The following is a 22,298-nucleotide window of genomic DNA, read 5'->3' on the forward strand; positions in this document are numbered from 1 at the left end:
TTCTCAGCCCAGACAGAGCCCACCTCCCATTACCATGTTTCATCTGAGTGATATCACATAAATGTTATTACATAAATTAATACACACACACACATATATATATGTATATACACATGTATGTATACACATACATATATATAGGTACTTGAGGTGAGTTTTGTAGAGAATACACATGGCCATTTACAGACTCTCCAAGATGTAGGCAAATTCGTTTCCTCACCAAATTTTCCCCTCAGTACGGTTGTTTTTAAAGATGACTTGTTAGTTAATGAGTACTCCAGCAGTGATTTGCAATTTTTTGCATTTAATTTAATCTTTGAAGCTAAAGAAGTAAGCACAAAGGGTGAACTAATTAATGCAATTATTTATTTCTTGACTTATTTCATGACTCTCAGATGCTGCAGCATCTAATACAGGTATTGAAGGCAGTGCCCGGTGTGAAATCACCTGGTGAAGACCCTGAGACAAGGCTCGTGTCCTGTCCTTCGGCTCTGGTATGCTGTGCTGGTACCTGTGCTCTGGGTATGCTGCAGCAAGGTTTTGCAAGCAGTGCTCCCTGGTGAACAAAGTTCTTATTAGCATCACAAAGAATTCCGTATTTTTATACTATTTATAGGGCTACAAAGGGAATTATGAATCTTTTATCCTATGCAATAAACCAGTAAGAGAAATTCCTATGGTTCTAAAGAATCCTGTTTTCTTTGAAAATAGATGTTGAGTGAAGATGAGGGGAACTGGGCAGTGAGGCATATGCTAATTGAGGACATTTTGGGCAAAGCATTAATATTTTTGTTGAACATTTTATAAATCATCTGATCTTACCTAAAAAGGTAAATTTAAAGGTGAGGATAAAGAAAGCTCTTAAGAGGGACAAAAAAGAATTTAAAATTAAGATCAGAGCTAGAGTGTCAGTGCCATCATTTGTCAGGAATGTGACCTTAGCCCACTTGCTCAGAGGTCTGAGATTCTGTGTATATAGATAGAAATAAGGCATGTAATAATATTAATAATAATAAATAACAAATTGGGTGGTTGTAAAGATTGAATGGGAAGCATGCTATCCAGATCCATTTCTATTTCTTCGTCTTCTTTTAAAACTATGCCTAAGTATGTCTTTAAGTGAAAAATTACACCTTACTTTGGAGAGAACACTAAATTTAAGATCAGGAAGCCTCGAGGTGTATTTCAGCCTAAGCCGCCAGTAACTATGTGACCTAAGGTATGCTACGTCTTTCTCGTCTTCAGTTTAATAATCTGTAAAATAAGAGCATTGGCCTGGATGGTTCTTAGGGATCCTACCATTCCAGTTCTTATGTTTGGTGATTCTATTTCTAAATCTTTTTAATAGAAGTCTGCTACTTCCATTGTCCATATGATGCTAAGCAACAGAAAAGGTTAGGCTGTTTGCCTAGGCTCTCTCAATAAGCTAATAGCAGTTATGTATTAAAACGCAAAACCCCAGAATTCAGAGACTTAATGCTGCATTATTGTTGTTCTTCTAGATACATACTTATACAGTGGCTCTCTAAGATTGAGTAAGTCTGAAAAGAAAACCAGAGGTTGGCATTTTATGGATACTGCCAGTATAGTTCTTTTTATGTCTTGCACAATTTTACTGGCTCTAGGAGAATTGGTTAGCAAAGCTATGCACACTTTAATTACTCAGATTATGCAACAGGGGGCTCTCCAATGAAGAAAATTAGTGAGATGCACATTGAGGCATAATTTGGCTTCTGCAGCAGAATGAGTCTTGCTCACAATTTTCAAGAAAAGAGAAGTAAGATGCTGTGAGTCTTTTACAGGCTCAGTTAGGATTATAAACTCAGGGTGATGTCAGTATTACTTTTTGATGACTGCAGGACAGCAATTGTAATATTGGTTAGTGTTCCATCTGACAAAGGTAGCCATACCACAAATCGTGGGAAGGCATTCTGTGTAAACTCAAACCTGCCGGCATCCTCTCCTTGGTGAGTTTCTGGATTGAGCAATAAGGAAGGATTAAGAGAGTATGATTTGTTCAATGGATCAGATGAGACTGTCAGACCTGAAAATGGTCAGTAGAAACAATGTGGCAGAGGGAAGAGGATATCCGTTTGAAATCCAGTGGATTTAAGTACTAGTTTTATGACTTTTTTAGCTATGATCTTTATTGAATTTACTCCTTTTTCAATATTTTGTTCTGTAATAGTGTAATAACACTATCATGCTTATCACATAGGATTAGCATGAGGATTAAATGCTTGAAAACATTTAAATCATAAAGTGTAATATGACTTTTTCTCAATCTAATCTCCCACTTTATGCACATCCTATTTAGAAGGAGAAAACACAGTTTCTTCCAACCTCTTTTAGTTGAGGCTATTCTTCATACCAGGTTTTCCCACCCTGTCCTGTACATCCTTTCATATAGGGCGATAAGAAGAGATACAGAGACCAGCACCGGCACCAGCACATACCCCCTTCCTTTTCCTTCCCTGCTACCAGCACCACACGCCTGGAGGTGACTGAACTGTCAGAGGCTGGGTCAAATCTTGGTCATTCTTTTTACCAGCTGCATAACCTTAGCTGAGTTGCTGAGTTGCTTAACTCTTTTGTTCCTTTCTTTCCTCATTGATAATAATACCTATTTCACAGGATTATTATGAGAATTAAATAGTTGATACATATGAAATGCTTAGACTAGTTTCTGGTAAATAATTACCATTCAAAAATATCTGCTTTAATTACTGTTGCCTTTGTCCAGAGCTATAGAGAAGTGCTTTGTGGTAAACGATAACCAGTCAGGGTTAGCTCTCCTGAGGACTGAGGGCATTGAGCCATGGACCAGGGCCAGAACAATAACCAGTCACTCTTCTTATTTTAGTTAACTACCCTGAGGTTAGTTGGGGAGATAAAAGGGAATATCCTAGTTTGTTTTATATAACTAATATGAAGGGATGATTGTACATGACTATAATGCTCAGAATTTTAGAGAGGGAAGAGACCTTAAAAATCACCTGTTTAATTTCATTTTAAGAATGAGAAAATGGAGACCTAGAGAGGAGTCACTTGTCCAAGGTTCCATACTGAGTAAATAGCATGAAAATGAGATTTCATCTCAGGCCTGGAGTAGACCTATGAGAACGTATTACTTTTGTTGACTCTTATCATGTAGAACTACATTTCGCTTTCTGAATTATAAGAATGCTTATTAACAGTCTTCTAAGGTTTCCTGATTCATATAGAAATGATTGTGCCCAGGGTGGGAAAAAAACAACCTCTGAAGTCCAACTCAGATGGAGACAACTTTATTTTGTGTGGTGCCATCTTCCCAATTAACAGACCACTTGGTCAATTCGTATTCCTCCTCCACCACTGCTCCTGCAGGGGTAGAAGGACCTAGTCTGAACCATGATTGGGAGAATTTCACAGCTTCAGAAGTACCTTTGGAATTACAGTCATTTATTCCTGTGACAGTCTTTGCTACAACTACTAATGTCCTTTCTTTTTCAAGTAGGTGGTCACTTTAAAAATATTCGGGTACTTTGATATGACCTTTTTCTTATTGTTTAGAATCCCTAAAACTGAATGTTACTCCTGGTCCCAAACCATTCCAAAAATAACCTTCCATTAGAGCACTTGAAACATAAAGATCATCAGTTATTCTTTTAAATTTTATTCATTTTTTAGTTGAGTAAAATCTTTAGACCTTCAGTGGTCACATAACCTTGCTTTAAAAAATGTTGCCTAGAGGAACATGTGCTTACTTTTTCATTTTAAGTTACTGTGTGTACAGTAAGTTAAAAATTGTCAAGCAGGAAACAGGATATGGGTGCCTTTCAAAATTTCTAACTTCATGAATGTGACAACTGTCAGTCTGCCATCTAATCTCTCGTCATCTTCTTCATTGCATTTTGGATCCTTTAGTTGATAAATCATTTTGTAAAAATTTTTCTCAGTTTGTAGTAAAAGTTTTCTCAAATTGGTTTTGAGTTTTCCAGAACGGTGATGCTCCTTTTTCTTTCTAAAAAATGAAATCAAAGATACTACATTAAAAGTTGTGAATGTGTACATAGATTTAAATATTTCCTCCTTTCACTATAAATTGAGCCTCCAGAGTTCTCTGGTTACTGATAGTAGAGCCAGTAGATCTCACAACCAGCAGCCACAGCTGCAGACCAAAGTAACCGTTTATTTCTCACACTCTCCGTTACAAGCCTGACAGTTTACCTACAAGAGGGCCTCTGTGCAGGGAGCTGTTAGAGATTGAATACTATTTTCGCCCTCCTAATCATTTTTCCTTTCGTTCTCTGTTCACCTTTAAGTTATTAGCTTTTGGTATTTTAAAGTCTCTTACGTCAGTATGGGATCTTTCCTATCTAGGAATCCAAAGGGTCAATGACTATCTTCGACAAAAATCTACCCTGGTTCTAACGCCCTACGGGGTCTTTCCGGGAGCTTTCCCTTCTTAACCTTTTAATAGGTTCCTGTGTTTTCTTCTTCTTACTCTAGAATTCCACAATTCTGAGCATGATCATTTAACCTTTCACCTGTTCATTAAGAAGCATCTCCTTTAATGAGCTATGCTAGCCTTTGCAACACATCAATATCACGTCAAAGAATCATTAGCCCTCTGCTTTCTTCACATGGTTTTCTTGATATGCTTCCCTTTACTGTCTCTTTGAATATTGACTTTTGCTCCACTCCACTGTCATTTTTTCCCACTAGCAATCCATTTCACCATTCATCCTTGACTTTTTACCTTCTTTAAAAAAAAGGTTTTGCCCAGTGTTTCTTTGGATGCAGTCTACAGTGATTTTGATTCATTCTCCACCCCAGAAATACTCATTGGGAACCCTCCTCTTGGAGTATCTGCTGCTCCTGATCTTGACTTGAAAATCTCTGATGATGAGAAGCTCACTTCCCCATTTTGTGAAAGTCCTTTCTTGGCTGGGCTGCACTTCCTTATATATAACTGCTTAACTGAATCCAAGTTTGCCCCTGGACACATGGGGTGCCTGTTTCTTTTTAAAATAAGAACTCAGACACTTGAAGACAGATACCACTATCCTCAATTTCTCTTTCCCTGACTCTCATTACTAAACTGGTACTTCAGTTGAGGCCACACTCACTGAAGAGCAAATCACAAGGATGCCTCTTAGCTCCTGAGAGGCCTGAGCTCATGGGTTATCTTAACTTTCTGAACACTGCGAGAATATAAGTGGTCCCCTTATAAATTCATATTGTGGATTCATCATCTAAAAACAGTCCTGCCAAGAAGGAACTAGTGGTTACCAAAGGGGAGGGCTGGTGGAGAGGGAGGGAGAAGGGGATTGAGGGGTACTGTATTTAGTACACATGGTGTGGGGGATCACGGGAAGAACAATGGAGCACAGAGAAGGCAAATAGTGGATCTGTGGCATCTTGCTACACTGATGGACAGTGACTGCAATGGGGTACGGGGGGGGACTTGATAATATGGGTAAATGTAGTAACCACATTGTTTTTTCATGTGAAACCTTCATAAAAGTGTATATCAATTATACAGATGATAGATAGATAGATAGATAGATAGATAGATAGATAGATAGATAGATAGATAGATAGATAGATAGATTGATTGATTTAAAAAAAACAGAAACAGTCCTGAAGGGAGCTTTGGATTTAGAGGTAACTAGATTTGAATTCTTGACTGGACCTGTACTTCAGACAATTAATTAACCTTTTGACCTTTAGTTTTCTCTTAATATGTGGATAACAATGTCAGCCTTATGGGATTATTGTGAAGAGTAAGTAAAAGAACCTGTATAGAGCCCAGCAGGGTGCCTGGTGCATAGCTGGTATCTAGTAAGTCTTAGATTCCCTTCTCTCTCCTACCCTAACCTTCCCTTCCCTCAAATACTTTTAACCTATACCTTGGACAGAGTTTTCAGTTGATGTTTTTGTACAAGTCAAACTAAAAGGTATAAGATTTATCTGAAATAAGGACTTGATAAAGAAAACTGAATGATTCCTTGACTGAAATAAAAATTTAGGTTAATGTAAGACTTTACTGAAGACCAATGTGTAACAAAGAAACTTCAAACATTATGGATAGTAATTTGCAACTAACATCTAGTTAACTTGCTATGGCCCGCTCTCGGGACTCCACAGCTACAGACTAATATTTTAGGAGCCTCTTTGAGATTGTTTTCCTATATAGTTTCTGGCCCAATTCTATTTGGTACAAGATTTCTTCCCTTGACTATGAGAACAACCATAATAATGGATGGATTACCCAAAATCCAGGTGCAAGAGAGAAAGGCACGCCCTTTTCCTTGAGTTTTAGATGTACCTATCCAGGCCCAGATCTCTTCTTATCTGATACCTGATACTATGACTTTCTACTTACTTTAGGGAATATCCTGTCTCCTCCTGACAATGGTGTGGGTTTACTCTAGCATTTTATCAGGATTGCATCATCAGAAAACAGTAGTTCAGCATTTGAGCTAGATGTACAAAGGGGATAAGGGAAACATTCTCAGATTAAGACCATATGTTTCCACTATATTTATCAGATGTTTGTTTGTTTGTTTACTATACCCACTATTTAAATGATGCTATTAGAGACTAAAGGTGATGCCACTATTAATAAAATTATACCTGAGGTTTTACTTAAGGTAAAATTGAAACTATTCTTATTCATCCTAAGCACTGATTACCTTCAAATCAAAATTAAAAGACCACACGTTTACTGAGTATCTACTATAGTCAAAGTACTGTACTAGATCCTTACAAGAATAAAAATATAAGTCCTGATTCCTGCTCCCTAATCCTATTTCTAATCTTATATATAGATGAGATTTAGAATGTCTTTAATAACAAGATCCACTTATGTTAGTGTGAAGTCAACATTCTTTCCCTAACTTTTGTGTTCAGTAAATAATAAATACTTCTGGTTACTTATCTTTTATAGGCCAGCTATAGCTATTTCCTTGTCTGTCTTTAGGGATGAGAGAAACAACTGTCAAAACGAAGAGAAAGGAGCATCTCTTCTCCGTTTCCATTCTCAGCATACTCAACCAACTAGAGACAATTTTCTAGCCTACTTTTAAAGATGTCTCTTTTCTTATGGCCTCTAGCTGATTACAGTATGTATACATTATCTAGAATGGGCTGATGACCCCATGAGATCCCTTCTAGCTAACACTACAAATTTAAATACTAATACCTTGTCTAAAACATTAGAAAAATATTGTTGCTCCTTCTTGCTCTAAGTAATGTTTTAAAAATATCCTGATACAATTATCTTCTCCCTTCCTAGATATCTGAACACTGAAATGCATATCTATCCTGGCTTAGAGTTCATAAACACACAGGCATCTTCACCAATGTCCCTGTGATTTCATATTGCATATGCCAAATTAGTGGGCAAAATTAGGCACAGAAAAGTACAGTTTTATGTAATTGCTAAGCAAATGACTGAGAACTTTACTAAGTGCATTCATTTACTGCCCTGGAATTCTTGAACATTTTCTTGTCTGCCTCCCCAGTATTCTAAAAAGAAGCTCACTGAATATTTTATTTTTGTTCTGAACAATTTGCTCAGCATAAGAATATAAATTTAGAAATTTTTAGATGAAAGATGCTATATTTCATCCATCCATCCATTTATTCATTCACTCATTCATGATTCTCTTTGTTTCAAAAAAACAGTGCAATTCTTTCAATATATTATTTTAACGAATGTAGGCACTAGATAGCAGTCATTTTACAGGCAAATAAACAAAGACTCAGACAGACCAAATAACTTATTATTTGGACCAATTATTTATTGTAAATTATATATTTATAATTATAAATTATATAAATTAAAAATTCAGGTCACCGTCACTGGGGAGCAAATCACATGGGTACAGGTACCTCTTAGCTCCTGAGAGGCCTTAACTCATGGGTTATCATAACTTTTTGAACACTTCAAGAATATAAGTGGTTCCCTTATAAATTCATATTGTGGATTCATCATCTAAAAACAGTCCTGAAGAGAGCTTCAGATTTGGAGGTAGCTAAACTAGATTTGAAGTCTTGACCAGACCACACTTCAGACAATTAATTAACCTTTCGACCTTTAGTTTTCTCTGGATATGTGGATTTTATCCACTTTTATGTGGATAACATTGTCGGCCTTATGGGATTATTGTGAGGAGTAAGTAAAAGAACCTGTATGGAGTCCAAAGAGCAAATTATTTACTGTAAATTATATACTCTTTCTACTTTACATATTTATATTTAGAGAATTCCAGAAACTTAGGACTAGTGATAACCTTACTGGTCACCTTGTCCAAACTCTCATTTGATCCCCTGACACTCTGCTGTAACCAGTTTGTGCATTTATTTCCAATGAAATCTTACTCAATATTAAACACCTACAAGTACAGGATCAGCAGGATCTTTCACTAACTCTTATTTTCAGAGCACCTGGGGATATGCACACACAGAGGACAAAAAATAATAATTTGTTACAATTTTAATAAGGTAGCCTGTGTGTCAGTCATCTGGTAGGTGCTGGAAGAGACTGCTATTTCAACAAGATCCACTCCCTGAAAATCTGGAATCCAAATTAAGGAATGAGAGCAACTAGGAATGGCCCATGGAGAAAGCAGCTCAGTAAAGATAGGTGACAGCATGAATGGTAGGATTGTCAAACCATTTTAAGGTGATTTTGATCATATTCAGAGGTTTAAAAAATTGACTACTCATTTTAACTGATTCCATGGTCTCTTTCTTCCGTATTGCTATATTCCTTGTCTTCTATGAATGTGTATATGTGTGTGTGTGTATGACACAGAAAGGGAGAAAGAGAAAGAGAAAAAGAAAGAGAGAGATCATAACTGAAAACTATAGGACTAAATATGGGGGATGGGGATTGGCCAGAGAAGAAATCTAGGTACTATGTGCCTTCTCAGGCTACCAGACTTTAGTAGATGGATTGAATTTAGGCAGATAATTTTAGAGCATATCGATAAAATAAAGTAATCAACTTGGAAATGTGAAGGTTACAATTGAGTTAGCTGAGTTTGTTTCTTGATATAAAAATGTATTTTCATTTTTGACTTAAAAAGATGGATGAATTAATTCATTAATGAATTAATTCAAGTGTTTATTGAGCATCTCCTACATACTAAATAGTAGTTTAGGCACTGGAGTTAGGAAAGTAAACAAATATACAACCTCTCTGTCCCTTATAAGTTTTACATTCTAGGAGGATCTTCTGGCCACATTTCCCTTCTAGAAGGAAGGGGTATCACTGGATCAGTGACAGTGGAAGTTAGAGAAGGGCTAAAATGATGGGGAGTCAGTTGAGGCATTTTTTCTGACATCTTCAATCCAGCTGAGAAGGAAAATAACCAAGTACTAACCATGGGGTTCAAACAAAACCAATGTAGATTTTTTAGGAACAGGAATGGAAGAAATGTCTATTTACTTCTTACAAATTTCTCTAATTCCTGTTTTGGTTTAGTTTCCCTATAGTTTTCTTACAAAGCTCAACTTGAGTTACTGAACTAAGGAGGAAAGTATCTGCAGGCTGTATTCTCAGAACCAAAGGGCACCCTGGCATGGCCCAGAGTGGGAAACCGTCGTGGTAGCTCCCTGGCCTAGAGGGCAGTAAAAGCAGTAGAGGGAGACTCTGGACACTTGGGTCACCTCCCTTCCAGCACTGAATGAACTCTTCAAGGTCATTTACAAGATGTGAAGCCCCACTAGGCAGAGCACTAGAAATTGGTGAATGAAAGGGCATTTAAAATTTCAATTTTTTCTCTATGTGACCTTAGTTAGGAAGAAAGTGAGGTCAGAAGGCTTAGATTAATATCACAGATACTCATCTGTTGTTGGCCTTGGGAGATCACATCACTTATTGGAGGGTCTCAGTTTATATGTAAAATTGGGTCATCATTATAACTTTCCTCTCAAGGTTGTTGACAGTCTCAGTGAGATAATACATGGGAAGATGATTGCTAGCTAGTAAAAGACTATATGAATATATATAATTATATTCTTATTTTATTCATTTTGCTACATGATTATAATTATTAATAGTATGTTTTTATTAACATACAGCATCACACAGAGGATAAAAGGGCAGATCTAGAAATAAGTTACGTGGTTTACATTTGAACTTTACCAATTTATAACTTAGTGACCTTGACTGAGCAACTCAATCTCTCTTCATGCCAGTTTCTTCATTTATAAAATGAGGATAATGACAGAACTTACCTCATAGTTGTTATAAAGATTCAGTGTTTTGATAATTTGCAGTGCACTTGGAAATATGCAGGCAACTTAGTATTGGCTATATTAGTTGTATGTTATATTTCTTATCAAAACAGACATCTCCAAAACAGTGATCATTTCTCTGCTTGGGCAATAAGGATACCACCCTTAATCTGTGTCATAAAGAAGAATTAAATCTATTGTCTTTCCTATTTTGAGAGATGTTCAAAACCAGAAAAGCATATAACATGTAGCCGATCCATTGTTGAACATTTATGGAATAAAACACCATAAATGAATTTGCTGTATAAAAGAATTCACAAATCATTAATAAGTAAGTATTTACATTGCTCTTGTCAACCTATTTTAACTGACAATCTGTCAGAGAAAAGCAAATGTAAGTATAGCTGCCGTATAGGATAAAATTCATGGAAGAAAGGCCTTCTGCCCATCCACCTTGCTATGTCAAAGCACAGCGAGTTTGAGTTAGGGGCACAATCTCAGAGCACGATGATGTACGTGTAGAGGTAGGCTCCTTTCTGTTTCCAACAGACAAGGACAGTGACAATATTCCCCTAATGAAACTGCTGTTGGGCATTACAATGTCAAAGTTAATCATTTATTTTAAGTGGATTTCTAGCCTTCGTTAAATACATTATGTACAGGAGCAGATGATGATAAGTATATGAATCACAAGGTGTGTTTTCCTGTTTGGGAAAGTCTGGATTTTATAGCAGGAACTTGATTAAAAATGGATATTTTAATGACAGCATGCTCATTCTAATACTTTATATTATTATCACATCTTCCTTGAGCTTTGCAGCAGCCCAGTTAGAGAGGTATTACTAGTGTTATTATCATCGATCTATTTTACAGATATGGTTTAGAGAGATTGAATAACCTGTCCAGTAGCATGCAGCTCGTGGGTGGTTAAGGCAAGAGGCCAAATAAGATCATGATCAGATGAACTGTAAATTCGCTGGGGCAGGGACAAGGCAGAGGTGTATAGAGGTCCTTTTGGTAACCAAAACAGAGTCTTGGATGTAATCTGTGCTCGATCCATTCAAGGTTTCAAGTGAATGACTCATTCACTTGAATGGTCCTAGTAGTTTGATTTGGAAGTTGGAAGGGTTGGCTTATGAATAAGGGAAAGACTACTAAATGTTCTGTGTTTTTTCTTTTTAAAATGTGGAGATGATTAAGATTGTCCATGTTTTATTTGTTTAACTAGAGATCAGAGATGTAATTACATTATTGTCATTTTGATGTATATCTAGTGACTTTATCCAAAATATTTAGAACTGTTTTTACCCATGATGTCTTCAGAATTATAAGGGAAAATTCTCAAGAGGTTCAAAGAAAGCGTAAAAGCCAAGGTGTTGTTATCCCTGAGATACTGCCCTTTAAAATGACCTGATCATTTTACCTAAATGATTCATAGGTTGATTTAATCTCACTCCTGAACCCCAAATACAAACATATCAGAAATTTCCTTGTAACCAAAAATGAAGACTTATGAGATTTTAGTGGCCCAGGTAAGATAATTACAAAATTTTAGATATCACAAAATTAATGTAGGTATTATCCTAAGCTCAACAGTCATGTACATAGGTCCTGCATAAGTTCCCATATTTTCCTCTATGTACCTCTTCTCATTGAGGAAGTGGAATAAATGATGCTGATGATGCCCTAAAGTGCTAAACGGCCTAAAAGCACTCTGACAATAGCCACAGGAATGCAAGGGAAAAAGTAGAGTCTTTGTTGTCTGATTGAATCGAACACACCACATTCTTTTAATAGAGATCTTAAGACAGGAGTAATCGCAATCTCAGAAAGCTGGCATGTAGTGTTTTCATTTGGTTCCTTAAATGCCTAACTTGATGCTGTCATGTCAAGACAAAGAGGATAGCTTCAAACAGCAACTGTCTGCTTTTTCATCTCTTCCCTTATCAACTTCTCCTATTTCATGCTGCTACACTGGTTACCTTCTGTGTCAAAACATCTTTATTTCTCATAAAAATATAGGAAAAAATCAGCACACTCAAAGACTGAAGAACACATGGTGTCTTTCCAGACCTTTATTTTGGGCACAGGACTGCAATGCTAGAGAAATGTGCTAGATTCTGAGAGTTGGAGTTTATTTTTTCCTTTAGTAGTGGCTATGTGTGTGCATGCATGCATGTGTGCATGTATCTATATATATATACACAAACACACATATGTACACATAAACACACACAGAGATATGTGTGTCTGTATATATCTCTCTTTCAAACTTTTGACACCTGAAGAACTTGTTAACAACTCAAATTCCTGGGCTTTCCTCACAGAGATTTCTGCTTCACATTCTGAGACACCATCAGGAATCTGCATCTTAAAAAAGCACTCAGAATAACATGCATTTTCTTTAAAAAAAAAAACAAAAACAAACACTGTCATCATCTCTTTTCATTTGGCATTTTCCAGTTTTCAAAGTGCTTGTGCATACATATTCAGCTTTGTGAGGTAGATGGGAATTATTCTCATTTTGAGGATAAGAAGGAGACATAGAATTCAGTAATGATTTCCTCAAGGCCTCACTATACACCCCTCTCTTGCTCATTTCTCTCTGTTCCTCACCTTAGCTGATCTTTTTCTTTTTGGGTGTAGAACTGCAAAAGACAAGGGGCCCTGAAAGCCAGCCTATCTGTGCTTCCTTCCTCAAGAATGAGACAAGTCTTCTGGGAGCCAAGGAAGGAAAATAATTTTATCTGTGGAATATGAAGATTTCTCTAATTGATGGTGTTACCGATTGATATTAAGTAATTCCCCTTGCCCCATCCAGAGGCACTTTTGAAAATGTATTTAGTTTCACTTCTGGAGAAGAGGGGGATGTGTGCTTGTGTGTGTGTGTATATGTGTGTATCTTTTTCGCCTGTCTTGTTCTGTAGTATTAGAATCCCAAGTTCACTGTCCTTATTCAGCCACACTGAATTGCTGCAGCAGATGTGTTCTCCCAAACTAATAGCTGGGATTTCCCCTTCTTAGGATGCCTTGCCTATTAATCTTCCTTCCAACTGTCTGCCCATAAGCCTGGGTCTGCCTGTGTTAGGCCCGTGGCAGCTTGAAAAGTCCAGGCTCTTGGACACAGTAGGGTTGTTTGACACAGTGCTTGATCTAAACAGCCTCACAGGCCTCAACTCTTCTTACAGCTGAAGTGCATTTCTGTTAAGCCTGTAGGTTTGTGCCCACATCTAGAGAGTTCCTAGCTTCTCCTTGGGGACCCACAACTCTAGAGCCTTGCCTCTATTATAGTATTTCCAACAGATACCCGTCTTTGCTTGGAAATCATCCATTTAATCATTTGGCACTACCCTTGCAGCTTAGTGAAGTGTCTGTGAAGGGAGGGATTAGGGATATTTGAAGACAAGTTGTAGAGAGATTGTAAATATAACTGATAGCCACTTTCAGAACTTAGCATGAATGGAAGGTGATTTCTCTTTTTACATTTCCAAAACCTTTCATGCTGCATTTTAATGTGGGTGACATGATCTCATTCGCTGTTGTCATTGCCAGAACTCCTGGAGACCTGGTTTGTACTCCAAAGATGGTTGTTGACTGCCCTTGCCCATAGTCACCCTCTCTCTGCACCTCCATTCTCCTCTGTGCAGGGTGTTCACTTGGTCCGTCATTTTAGGGAAAAAGCCTGTTTTGCAGCCTTCCGGATAGAACCAAGAAATCTGGGTTCTCAGGATGCAGAAAAACACTTTTTTCTGTTCCAAAATGAGCTGAAGGTGGGGCCCAACATAAGGGCCCAAGAGGCCATTGTCCCTTTGTCTAGTGTCCACATGCCTGCCTTCCTAAACAGAGAATTCTGTGTGCTCCAGCTTACTGAGAGAGGGTGGATTGCTTTCACTCAGCTGCTCTGCTCCAATCCCTTCATTGTGCACCCAGGGTCCTTTAACCGACCTGCGGTTGTGTTTTCTCTTGGGGGAGGGATGGGACCTAGCCGACCCGAGCTGCAGTTCCTTTGCTCTGCCTCTGAGAATTTCTCATCCAAACCTCAATCACGTAGGATTGCGTAGAGAAGAGAAATGGGGAGAGACAGAAGACCGAGAAGGGGAAGAGGGGTGACAGGAGGGAGGGAGGGAGTAGTGTCTGGGAGCAGAGGGCGCGAGGGAGGGGAGGAGGACCCGGGAGCGCGGCGCTCCTCTGCGCCCAGGAAGCCGGGCCCCCAGCGCGGCTCCACCTGGGCGCTCCCGAGCTCCTGGGGTGGGTGAGCAGTGCAGGAGGTGCTCAGGCGGCCGCCAGCTCTTCGTCCCACCCTCTGTCTCGGTGGCGGTTGTCTCCGTCTGGAGTTTCCAGTGAAGCTAACGCTCCAGCCCAGCGAGCAGCGGGGCGGCGGCGGCGCCCGGGCGCCAGTGAGGCTCGGCGCGCCCAGAGCCTCAGCCTGTGAATGGGACTCCGCCCTGAGCGCCCCTTCCGGTGCCTGGGGAGGCGGCGGCGGCCGACGCCCCGCTAGCCCACGGTTCTGAGCGGCCACCGGCGCAGCAAGTTGGGCGAGTTGGCAGCATTCTGTACCTGCTTCCTGGCCCTGGCCGCAGAGTCTGCGTCCGGCCCCGAGGGCCCCGGTTGCGCGCTCGGCCGCCTCCCGCCGTCACCCCCCGGGAGCCGCAGCCACCTCGAGCCGACGTCGCCCGCAGGCAGCCCCGGCCCGCCCGAGCCGACCCGCGGGTGTTCGCAGCGCGCCGGTCACTTCCTTCCGTGGCCGGGATGGGCCGCGCGGGACTGAGGGATCGGCCTCGCGTCCGGCGGGCGATCCCCATCTGATCTGCTGCCTGTGAGCTGCCGACTGCCGGGCCGCGCGAGCCTGGGGGGCCCGGGCGCCGCGGCGATGACCTGATCCGGAGCCCGCCAGGGCGCCCCCTCCTTCCCTCTCCCCTTGCTCCCTCTGAGCCAGTGCGGAGACCCGTTCGGTGCGGCGGCCCCGGGCGGACCATGGCGGGGACCTCCAGTTAAAGGCGCGTGGGCGCCGAGCTGGAGAGGACACCTTCGGCATCGCTGCCTTTTGAGGGGGCTTATTTAAACTACTGAGTCATTCCAGATTTAGGATTCCCTAAATAATCACCAACTGTGCCCGTCTTGTGCCAGAAAGCAAGCGGGAAGAGAAAGAGCGCCCGCTCTTGGGAACCCGCGCACCCCCCGCGCTCGCCTCTGGCGAGTTTCTCCCTGAGGGGTGCTGGCCCCTGGGGATCTCCCTCCCTCCCTCCCTCCTTTCCTCCTCCTCCCTCCCTCCCCCCTCGCTCGCCGCCCGCTCTCTTTGCGGCGCTGCTGGTGGGGAGCCGCGCTCACCGCAGCTGGAAACAGCTGTCCCCGCCCCGACTCCCGCTAACGGCTCCCACTTCGCGCCTCCCGGAATTCCAGAACTCCGGCGGCCGGCCCTGGAGAACCGCAGCCGGGCCGATGCATCCCGTAGACCTCACCCAGCCGGGACGGACCTCCTAATCTCCCGAACTGCGGGCCGCAGGGAGTTCAATTGCTGCCTTCCTCTCTTCTCTCTTGCGGTTGGTGGCTTGTTTTCTAAAGGAACGTTTTATTCACTTTTTAGTATTTTCTACCGGGGGCGCGCTACCCGCCTCGGTCCAGACTCTGCTTTGTAAACGGGTTTTATATGTATGTGTGTGTGGATACACTTTGGACACCTTACCACGCTTGCGCTCTCCAGCCGGGGCACGGCTTGTTGTTCTGGACAGCCTTCTTCCCCTCGCTCTTGGTACTCCGAACGCGGTGTGGCCAAACTCCCCACCGCCCCTTGGACGCGGATCGCCTTGGGGTTCAAGTTTGGGGTGCAAGAGTCTAGTGAACAGGAAGGCCTGGGACCGCCCCGCCCCCGCCACCAGCGGTTGGGGAAGTTTACATCTGGATTTTCACACATTTTGTCGCCACTGCCCAGACTCTGACTAACCTGGTAGGCGTCGGGTTTTCGGGACTGCAGCCTCCTCAAGTATTAGCACTGCCTCCCCAAGCCTGCCCCATCCCTCCAGGCTGCCGAGGTCCTGCCCTCACCTCGGGCGAAGCGCGATCCCGAGGGCGCATTGGAGCCCGGGCCTGGGGCCCGCGCTGAGCAGCTATGGCTGCGGCGATAGCCAGCTCCTTGATCCGGCAGAAGCGACAGGCGAGGGAGTCCAACAGCGACCGGGTGTCGGCCTCCAAGCGCCGCTCCAGCCCCAGCAAAGACGGGCGCTCCCTGTGCGAGAGGCACGTCCTCGGGGTATTCAGCAAAGTGCGCTTCTGCAGCGGCCGCAAGAGGCCAGTGAGGCGGAGACCAGGTCAGTAGAAGCCCGGACGGTGGGCTCCCCAGAGGCTGACACTCCCGCTCCCCTTCCACAGAGGAACTGGGGCACCCATGGAAGGGAACGAGGATTGCCCAATTTCCTGCTGGCCCCCTTCTCTCCTAATCTCCAGACATTTCTCTTTCAGTCACCCGCTGTCAGTTACTAGCTTCTTGTCCCACATTCAGGAAAGCACTTTATACCTTGATGAAAACAGTTTGACTAGATTTGATTAGGATGAGACTTAACGCCTATAGAGCGTTTAGTCCCACAGAGCCTGTCGAGTCCTTGAGAGCAGTGACCACCTCATTCATTCTCTTCCCTCTCATCCATCCATCATCCATCCATCCATCCATCCATCCATCCATCCATCCATCCATCCATCCATCCATCCATCCATCCGGTGCTTACCCTAAGAACGAAGGAGGTAAATATAAACAAACCTTTCTCCTTATATCTCTCATAACATGTAACATAGTTCTTGACACATAATAGTAGACACCAGATGAACTTACATTTATTCTCCTTTTTTAACTCTTTCTCCAGCAACACATGATATTGCATCTTTCAGACATTCTGATCAATTTATCACCTCCCCATTTTCCCACATGCCCTTTCACTTTCTTTTACACAGACCTCCTATTCCTATTCTCTTCTTCCACTTACTCTTGTGGTTCCCAAGGGCTCTGCTCATTAACTTCTCCGTCCTGTTATTCCCAGCCCTTTGCACACTCATACTTACTTCTGGCACATGAACGGAACAACATAGTATCTGCAGCTTGGCCTCAGGGAGTGTAAAGAAAACCGTGGAGTGAATAATGTCATGAAAACCCAAAGGCAAAATGACATGAAAGGGCTTCTTCACACGGCTTAGCATGGCCTCTCTGAAGCTAATTCTCTTCTTTGGCCCTAAACTCAAACAGTGGTTTTTGATGTGTCTCTGTTCACAAAGGGAAATCAGTAACTTGAGTTTCAGAGTGATTGCTCCCAGCTCAAGCCAGGCCAGTTTGAGAGAATGAAAGGTCTTTGCTTCCACCAGACTTTATTATCCTCGGGGTGTGGCCCCCCAGGATCATTTGCAAACTGCCAACACACTACCCTCACTATGGACAATGAAGAGGAAGTACTGTCTAGAAAGAGAGCTTGCTCTGTGATCAGCTGATTGGGTTAGGTTAGCACCTTTGCAACTCCAACTCATGTTCTCCTGGGTTCCAGGAATGAGGCATGTGGGCTACGGGTGAGGAAAACACTTGGAAAGTTTGGACAAGTGGGACTCAGAATTAGTTTAGAAATTTGGGATTAAGCCATGTGAAGAAGCCCTTTCATGTCATCTTGCCTTTGGGTTTTCATTACATTATTCGCTCCATAGTTGGTTCATTTTCTAATTCTGTTATGTTGATAAAATCGTAAATTTCAGGAGTAAATGAAAATAATTATGATCCTAAGTCAGGAGCTACTAAAGTCTGTGTTATTTTTACCTACAATTAATATAGCCTGTTCATTTCATAAAGTGAAGGTTTTTTCAAGTTAAAATTACCTCTTCATAGTATATAATTCACATTAGAGGAAAATAAAATCCCTTGTATTGTTGTGTAGGGATCATCTGGGGGGCATTTTCTCTCAGGGTTTATGTGGTCTACAGGGAACTTCAAAGCTTTGAATTCAATGTGACTCTTACATCGCAGTCTCAAGTGTTTTTCTTGTGCTCTAGCTGGGATAATTATGTGATATTTATGAATAGATCCCACTCAGCCTCCTCAGTTATTAACGAGGCAATAGAAATGACAGGTGGATTATATTTGTGAATGTAAAAGGTAAACTCACCTGATCTATGTTGAAGTTGATTTGAAGATGAACAATTTGCATTGCTTAAATTTGCATGGGGAAATTACTTCCTGTAGCCCTTTCCTTAGCATCACATTAGAAAATAGAATTTGAGGGAATTGCTGAGTTTACAGTTTTCTTTAGTGTTTATTTAATCTGCTCCTCCTTTTCATCTACTTAGTGTAGGTCTTGGCAGAGAGGATCCTAGTTGGAGACTTCCTTTAGCTGAGTGTCACGGTAATAATCTGGCAGAAAGAGGATGGAACCTGCTAAGACATGCCCAGAGCAGAGGCCACATGAGTGTATCTGTACACTATGGACTTCAGTTTGGTCTGAAGGTTTGCTTAGAACAATGGGAGTGTGAGGTGCGGAAAAGCTTTTGGAAAAATGATAGTGTGTTGTTATCGTTATTAACAAAGCCAAATAATTAATCTGTTGATTTGCTGTCAACAACCATGATTCACATAGCATGGGATGAGCCTATTTATAAAGAGATAGCACCTTCCACATCTCGATTCTAGAGAGGATTCTTTAGCTGAATTGGGAGGAAGTTGCTAAACACCAAAAAGAAAAACTCTTTGAGAGAATCTGTTATACAAGCATTTCATGTTATGTTCATTTAATATTTGAGTTATTCTTGAAATAACTAGCCTTTCTAAGCCACATCCTGTGAACTACAAGCTGAGTCACAAATGATGAAGTGGTGAAATGGAGTAAGTTGTCCTGATAAAGAATTTCCACTCTGAAGTTCTGTCATTGAGACACATTGATTAGGCTTCCAGGGTGTGAGGCTGAGGCAGTGAAGCTAAGTCAAATATTGGATGGGAAAGGCCAGGGTTGTATTTATGATTTCAGGGTTTGACACATTGAGTGTCTCAATCGCTTGTCTTAGTTCCCCAAGTTTTGATATGTATAATGTTGACAATTGACAAACACAGTGAGAACTCTGAAATTACATTATAAAGGTGTCATGTTTAAAAATCATGATACTGCAGAATGAAAATGTGAGAACCGACAGGGCAGGTCCTCACATCATGGGGTTCCAGGGCCACGGTGCGCCTCAGATGCTTTGTGATTGACATCCCAGGAGCACAAAGTGATGGCTTACTCTGAAATTGTGCAAAAACCCTTACTTAGATGAGAAATCCTAGAACCAGAGCAAGTTGATGATCTATAGATGGTTACACACCTAGATTGGGGCAAAATTGGGACTAGAACTAGATACACTGATTTTTCTGGCCTGTGTTCTTTGCATCACAACACTGAAAACAGTAGAATGAAGAACTGGGTGTCCCTCTATTTAAGGATGGAAATAATTTTGTGGATTATTTATTTATTTTTACCTGCACGGATTGTTGTTATTATTATTTTATTATTTTATAATTTGAACAGTAATAGGGTAGAGGAGCTAACTGGTAGAAGGTGGTGTTGGCTCTCTCAGGCAGCTGGGGTTCTAAAATGACCATCTTTTAGCTAGCATGCATTATAGATGTAAATCCAATAGCGAAGGCATACAGACAGTGCAGGAATAGTTGGCCCCTAAGGCACTATGTGGGCTGTAGGGAGACCTTGATCTGACAAGTTGGCTGAGGTCATTGAACCATAAAAGGCCACTGAACTTTCCTTTTTATGCCTTTTCTAATAAATAAAGGAGCATTCTCATGGTCATTATTTAAATCATTTATAGGCTAAATACCAGTATGAGCCATGTACCACAGCTTTGTTTCCATTGTAAGAATTTTAAAATAGAATATTTGCTTAAATGTTGGTGCCACTTAATTGGCTGTGTCTAGCAAATAGGAGATCCATGTAAATTACATAGCTTACTCATTTCCAACATTTGTTTTACTTTTGAATGGAAGCACCTGTACTTGAAAAGTATTTATGTTTTGGCTAAGAAGTTGCTTAGGTAGGATAGGATTCACAATCAAGAAGGGAAAGATAGAATTCCTGAATTACAATTGCTGAATGTTGGAGCTGCCATGAACCTTGGAGACAAACTATTATCACTCTTTTTCAAAGAGAGAGCCTTTCAGGAAAGTACAGAGTAACTAGATAAGCCTAAATCTATGTATTAGAAGTGATATTGTGTTATTATTAATTTTACATACAATATTTAATTTCTTCCCTCAAACCAGAATGCTTAAAAAAAACTCAGCACTCAGGAAATATTCCTTCCTTAGAAGACATTAGGTATTTTTCATAACTTAAGTATTTGATTTTATATGCTGTTCCCTTTTTTAAAATGATGTAGCATATTTATACTGAGTGCATATAATAAATCAAATAAGTGATTATAATTTTTACTAAATTTTGTTGTTTTCATTTAATTTTTCTGGGTCTTTGTTTCTGCTGATATAAAAGTTGTGATTATTCAAAATAACTCAGTACTCTTCCAACTTGTTTTGGTAGATGTATAGTATTTAACAGTACACTCATTCAGCATTTTACTACTAAACACATCATTTTACATAGATGAGGAAAAAAATTACAGAAAATAAAACTTCAAGAAGAAAAGCAACAAAAAAGGGAAAATAATGCTTAATCATGTGATCTATAGAATATTGTTAGATTTGTATAAATTGAAATACTTTGGGTCAATATGTAGATCAAGAATAGCTTCATATGAGAGGTGATATTTTACATTTACAGCAAGTACCTTTACTGTATTTTCTCTTTCAAAGATATGAGTCATGTCTGAACTGCAAAATCAGCCTAATTAAATGATTTGGCTTGATGTTTGCTAAAAAGAAGAAAAAAAGCTTTTTTCTTCAGAAACCCACCCTAGGGCTTAAACTGATATTTTGTATGTGTTGTTTTAATCCTGTTTTCTCTACAGCAGTACATTCTCATCAACAAATTATGTTTTCATTGTAAGAACATTTTAAAATAGCAGGTACTGTGATCTCTTGATTTCTTTCATCCCACAGAGATCTCATCAAGCCATAACTCAGGATTAAATCTTTAAAGTTTTAATGAAGTTGATATTCTTGAACAGAATTAGAAAAACGATTTGCAGGAAATGAGGCAGTCTCTGTATTTGAGGAAGCAATAGGAATATTTTGGAGGATCTTTAGAAATGAAAGCTCTGTCTCACTAAATTATATTTTGACAGAAGTACTGATTTTACTAGTATAGCACCGCATTGATTTTATCTTGGTGAGATCATATTTATGCATGGATATTGCAGCATTGATTTGGATTGGGAAATTTGTTAATAGTGATTAATTTTTTCTTGCCTCTTCCTTGAGTGATTCATAATAACATATATTTGCTATTGACTTTTCCTCCTATAATTATTCTGAATTTTATAAAGATTCCTCAAAGGCAGCATCATTAGACATAGGGGACCCAGTTAATTAATACACTACATTTTGGATTCTACCTATGGCATACCCCTCAAACTCCAGAGCTTTGTTGTCCAAAGAAAGAGGCACTGCATCTGAAAGGCTTCAATTCCAAGGCTATCTTCTAAGAATCTGTGAGAAGAAGGAGCTGTAGGTGCAAAATGTCTAGAAATTAATCACATATAGTCATAACTTTTAATAATAACAACTAACTTGACTATATGACTTGAGTATTTCCAGAGTTTCTTCACAGCTTTTGCTCCTTTTATTCTTACAGCAGTCCACTAACAGAGTTAGCTCCATCTTTGAAATAAGAAAACTGTGCTTCAAAGTGGCAGACTTGTTCAGGTTCACAGAGTCAGGAAATGGCTAAGCTGTCACATGGCCCCCAGCCTCCCCACTGCTGAGCAAAGAAGGCTGCATCTGGATAACTCAATTTGATTCGAAGCTGGGAAATTTTTGGTAGGGGAAATATGATGAACAGTTCAAGGCAATGTAGAGTGTGATGACAGCTCTGTTTGGCTCTGTGTGTGAATCTCTCGTGACAAGGGGGAGCAAAGTGGGAAGACTGGGGCATATGTTGTTA

At 40.6% G+C, this 22,298-nt stretch overlaps 1 protein-coding gene across 4 annotated transcripts in view; it reads left to right on the top strand.

The window, feature by feature from the left end:
* The window catches only part of FGF12 (fibroblast growth factor 12), a 536,490-nt gene that overhangs the window by 275,848 nt on the left and 238,344 nt on the right, over positions 1-22,298 (top strand). Inside the window, exon 1 of one of the 4 annotated variants that reach the window (XM_017672438.3) lies at positions 15,578-16,538. The exons of the other annotated variants lie outside the window; for them this stretch is intronic. Coding sequence (XP_017527927.1) covers positions 16,340-16,538 — 199 coding nt within the window. The 5' untranslated portion in view covers positions 15,578-16,339. Of the gene's footprint in view, positions 1-15,577; positions 16,539-22,298 lie in introns of those variants that run through there. 4 annotated transcript variants of the gene reach the window in all.

This window comes from Manis javanica, chromosome 3 (assembly GCF_040802235.1).
Source record: "Manis javanica isolate MJ-LG chromosome 3, MJ_LKY, whole genome shotgun sequence".
Taxonomy (NCBI): domain Eukaryota; kingdom Metazoa; phylum Chordata; class Mammalia; order Pholidota; family Manidae; genus Manis; species Manis javanica.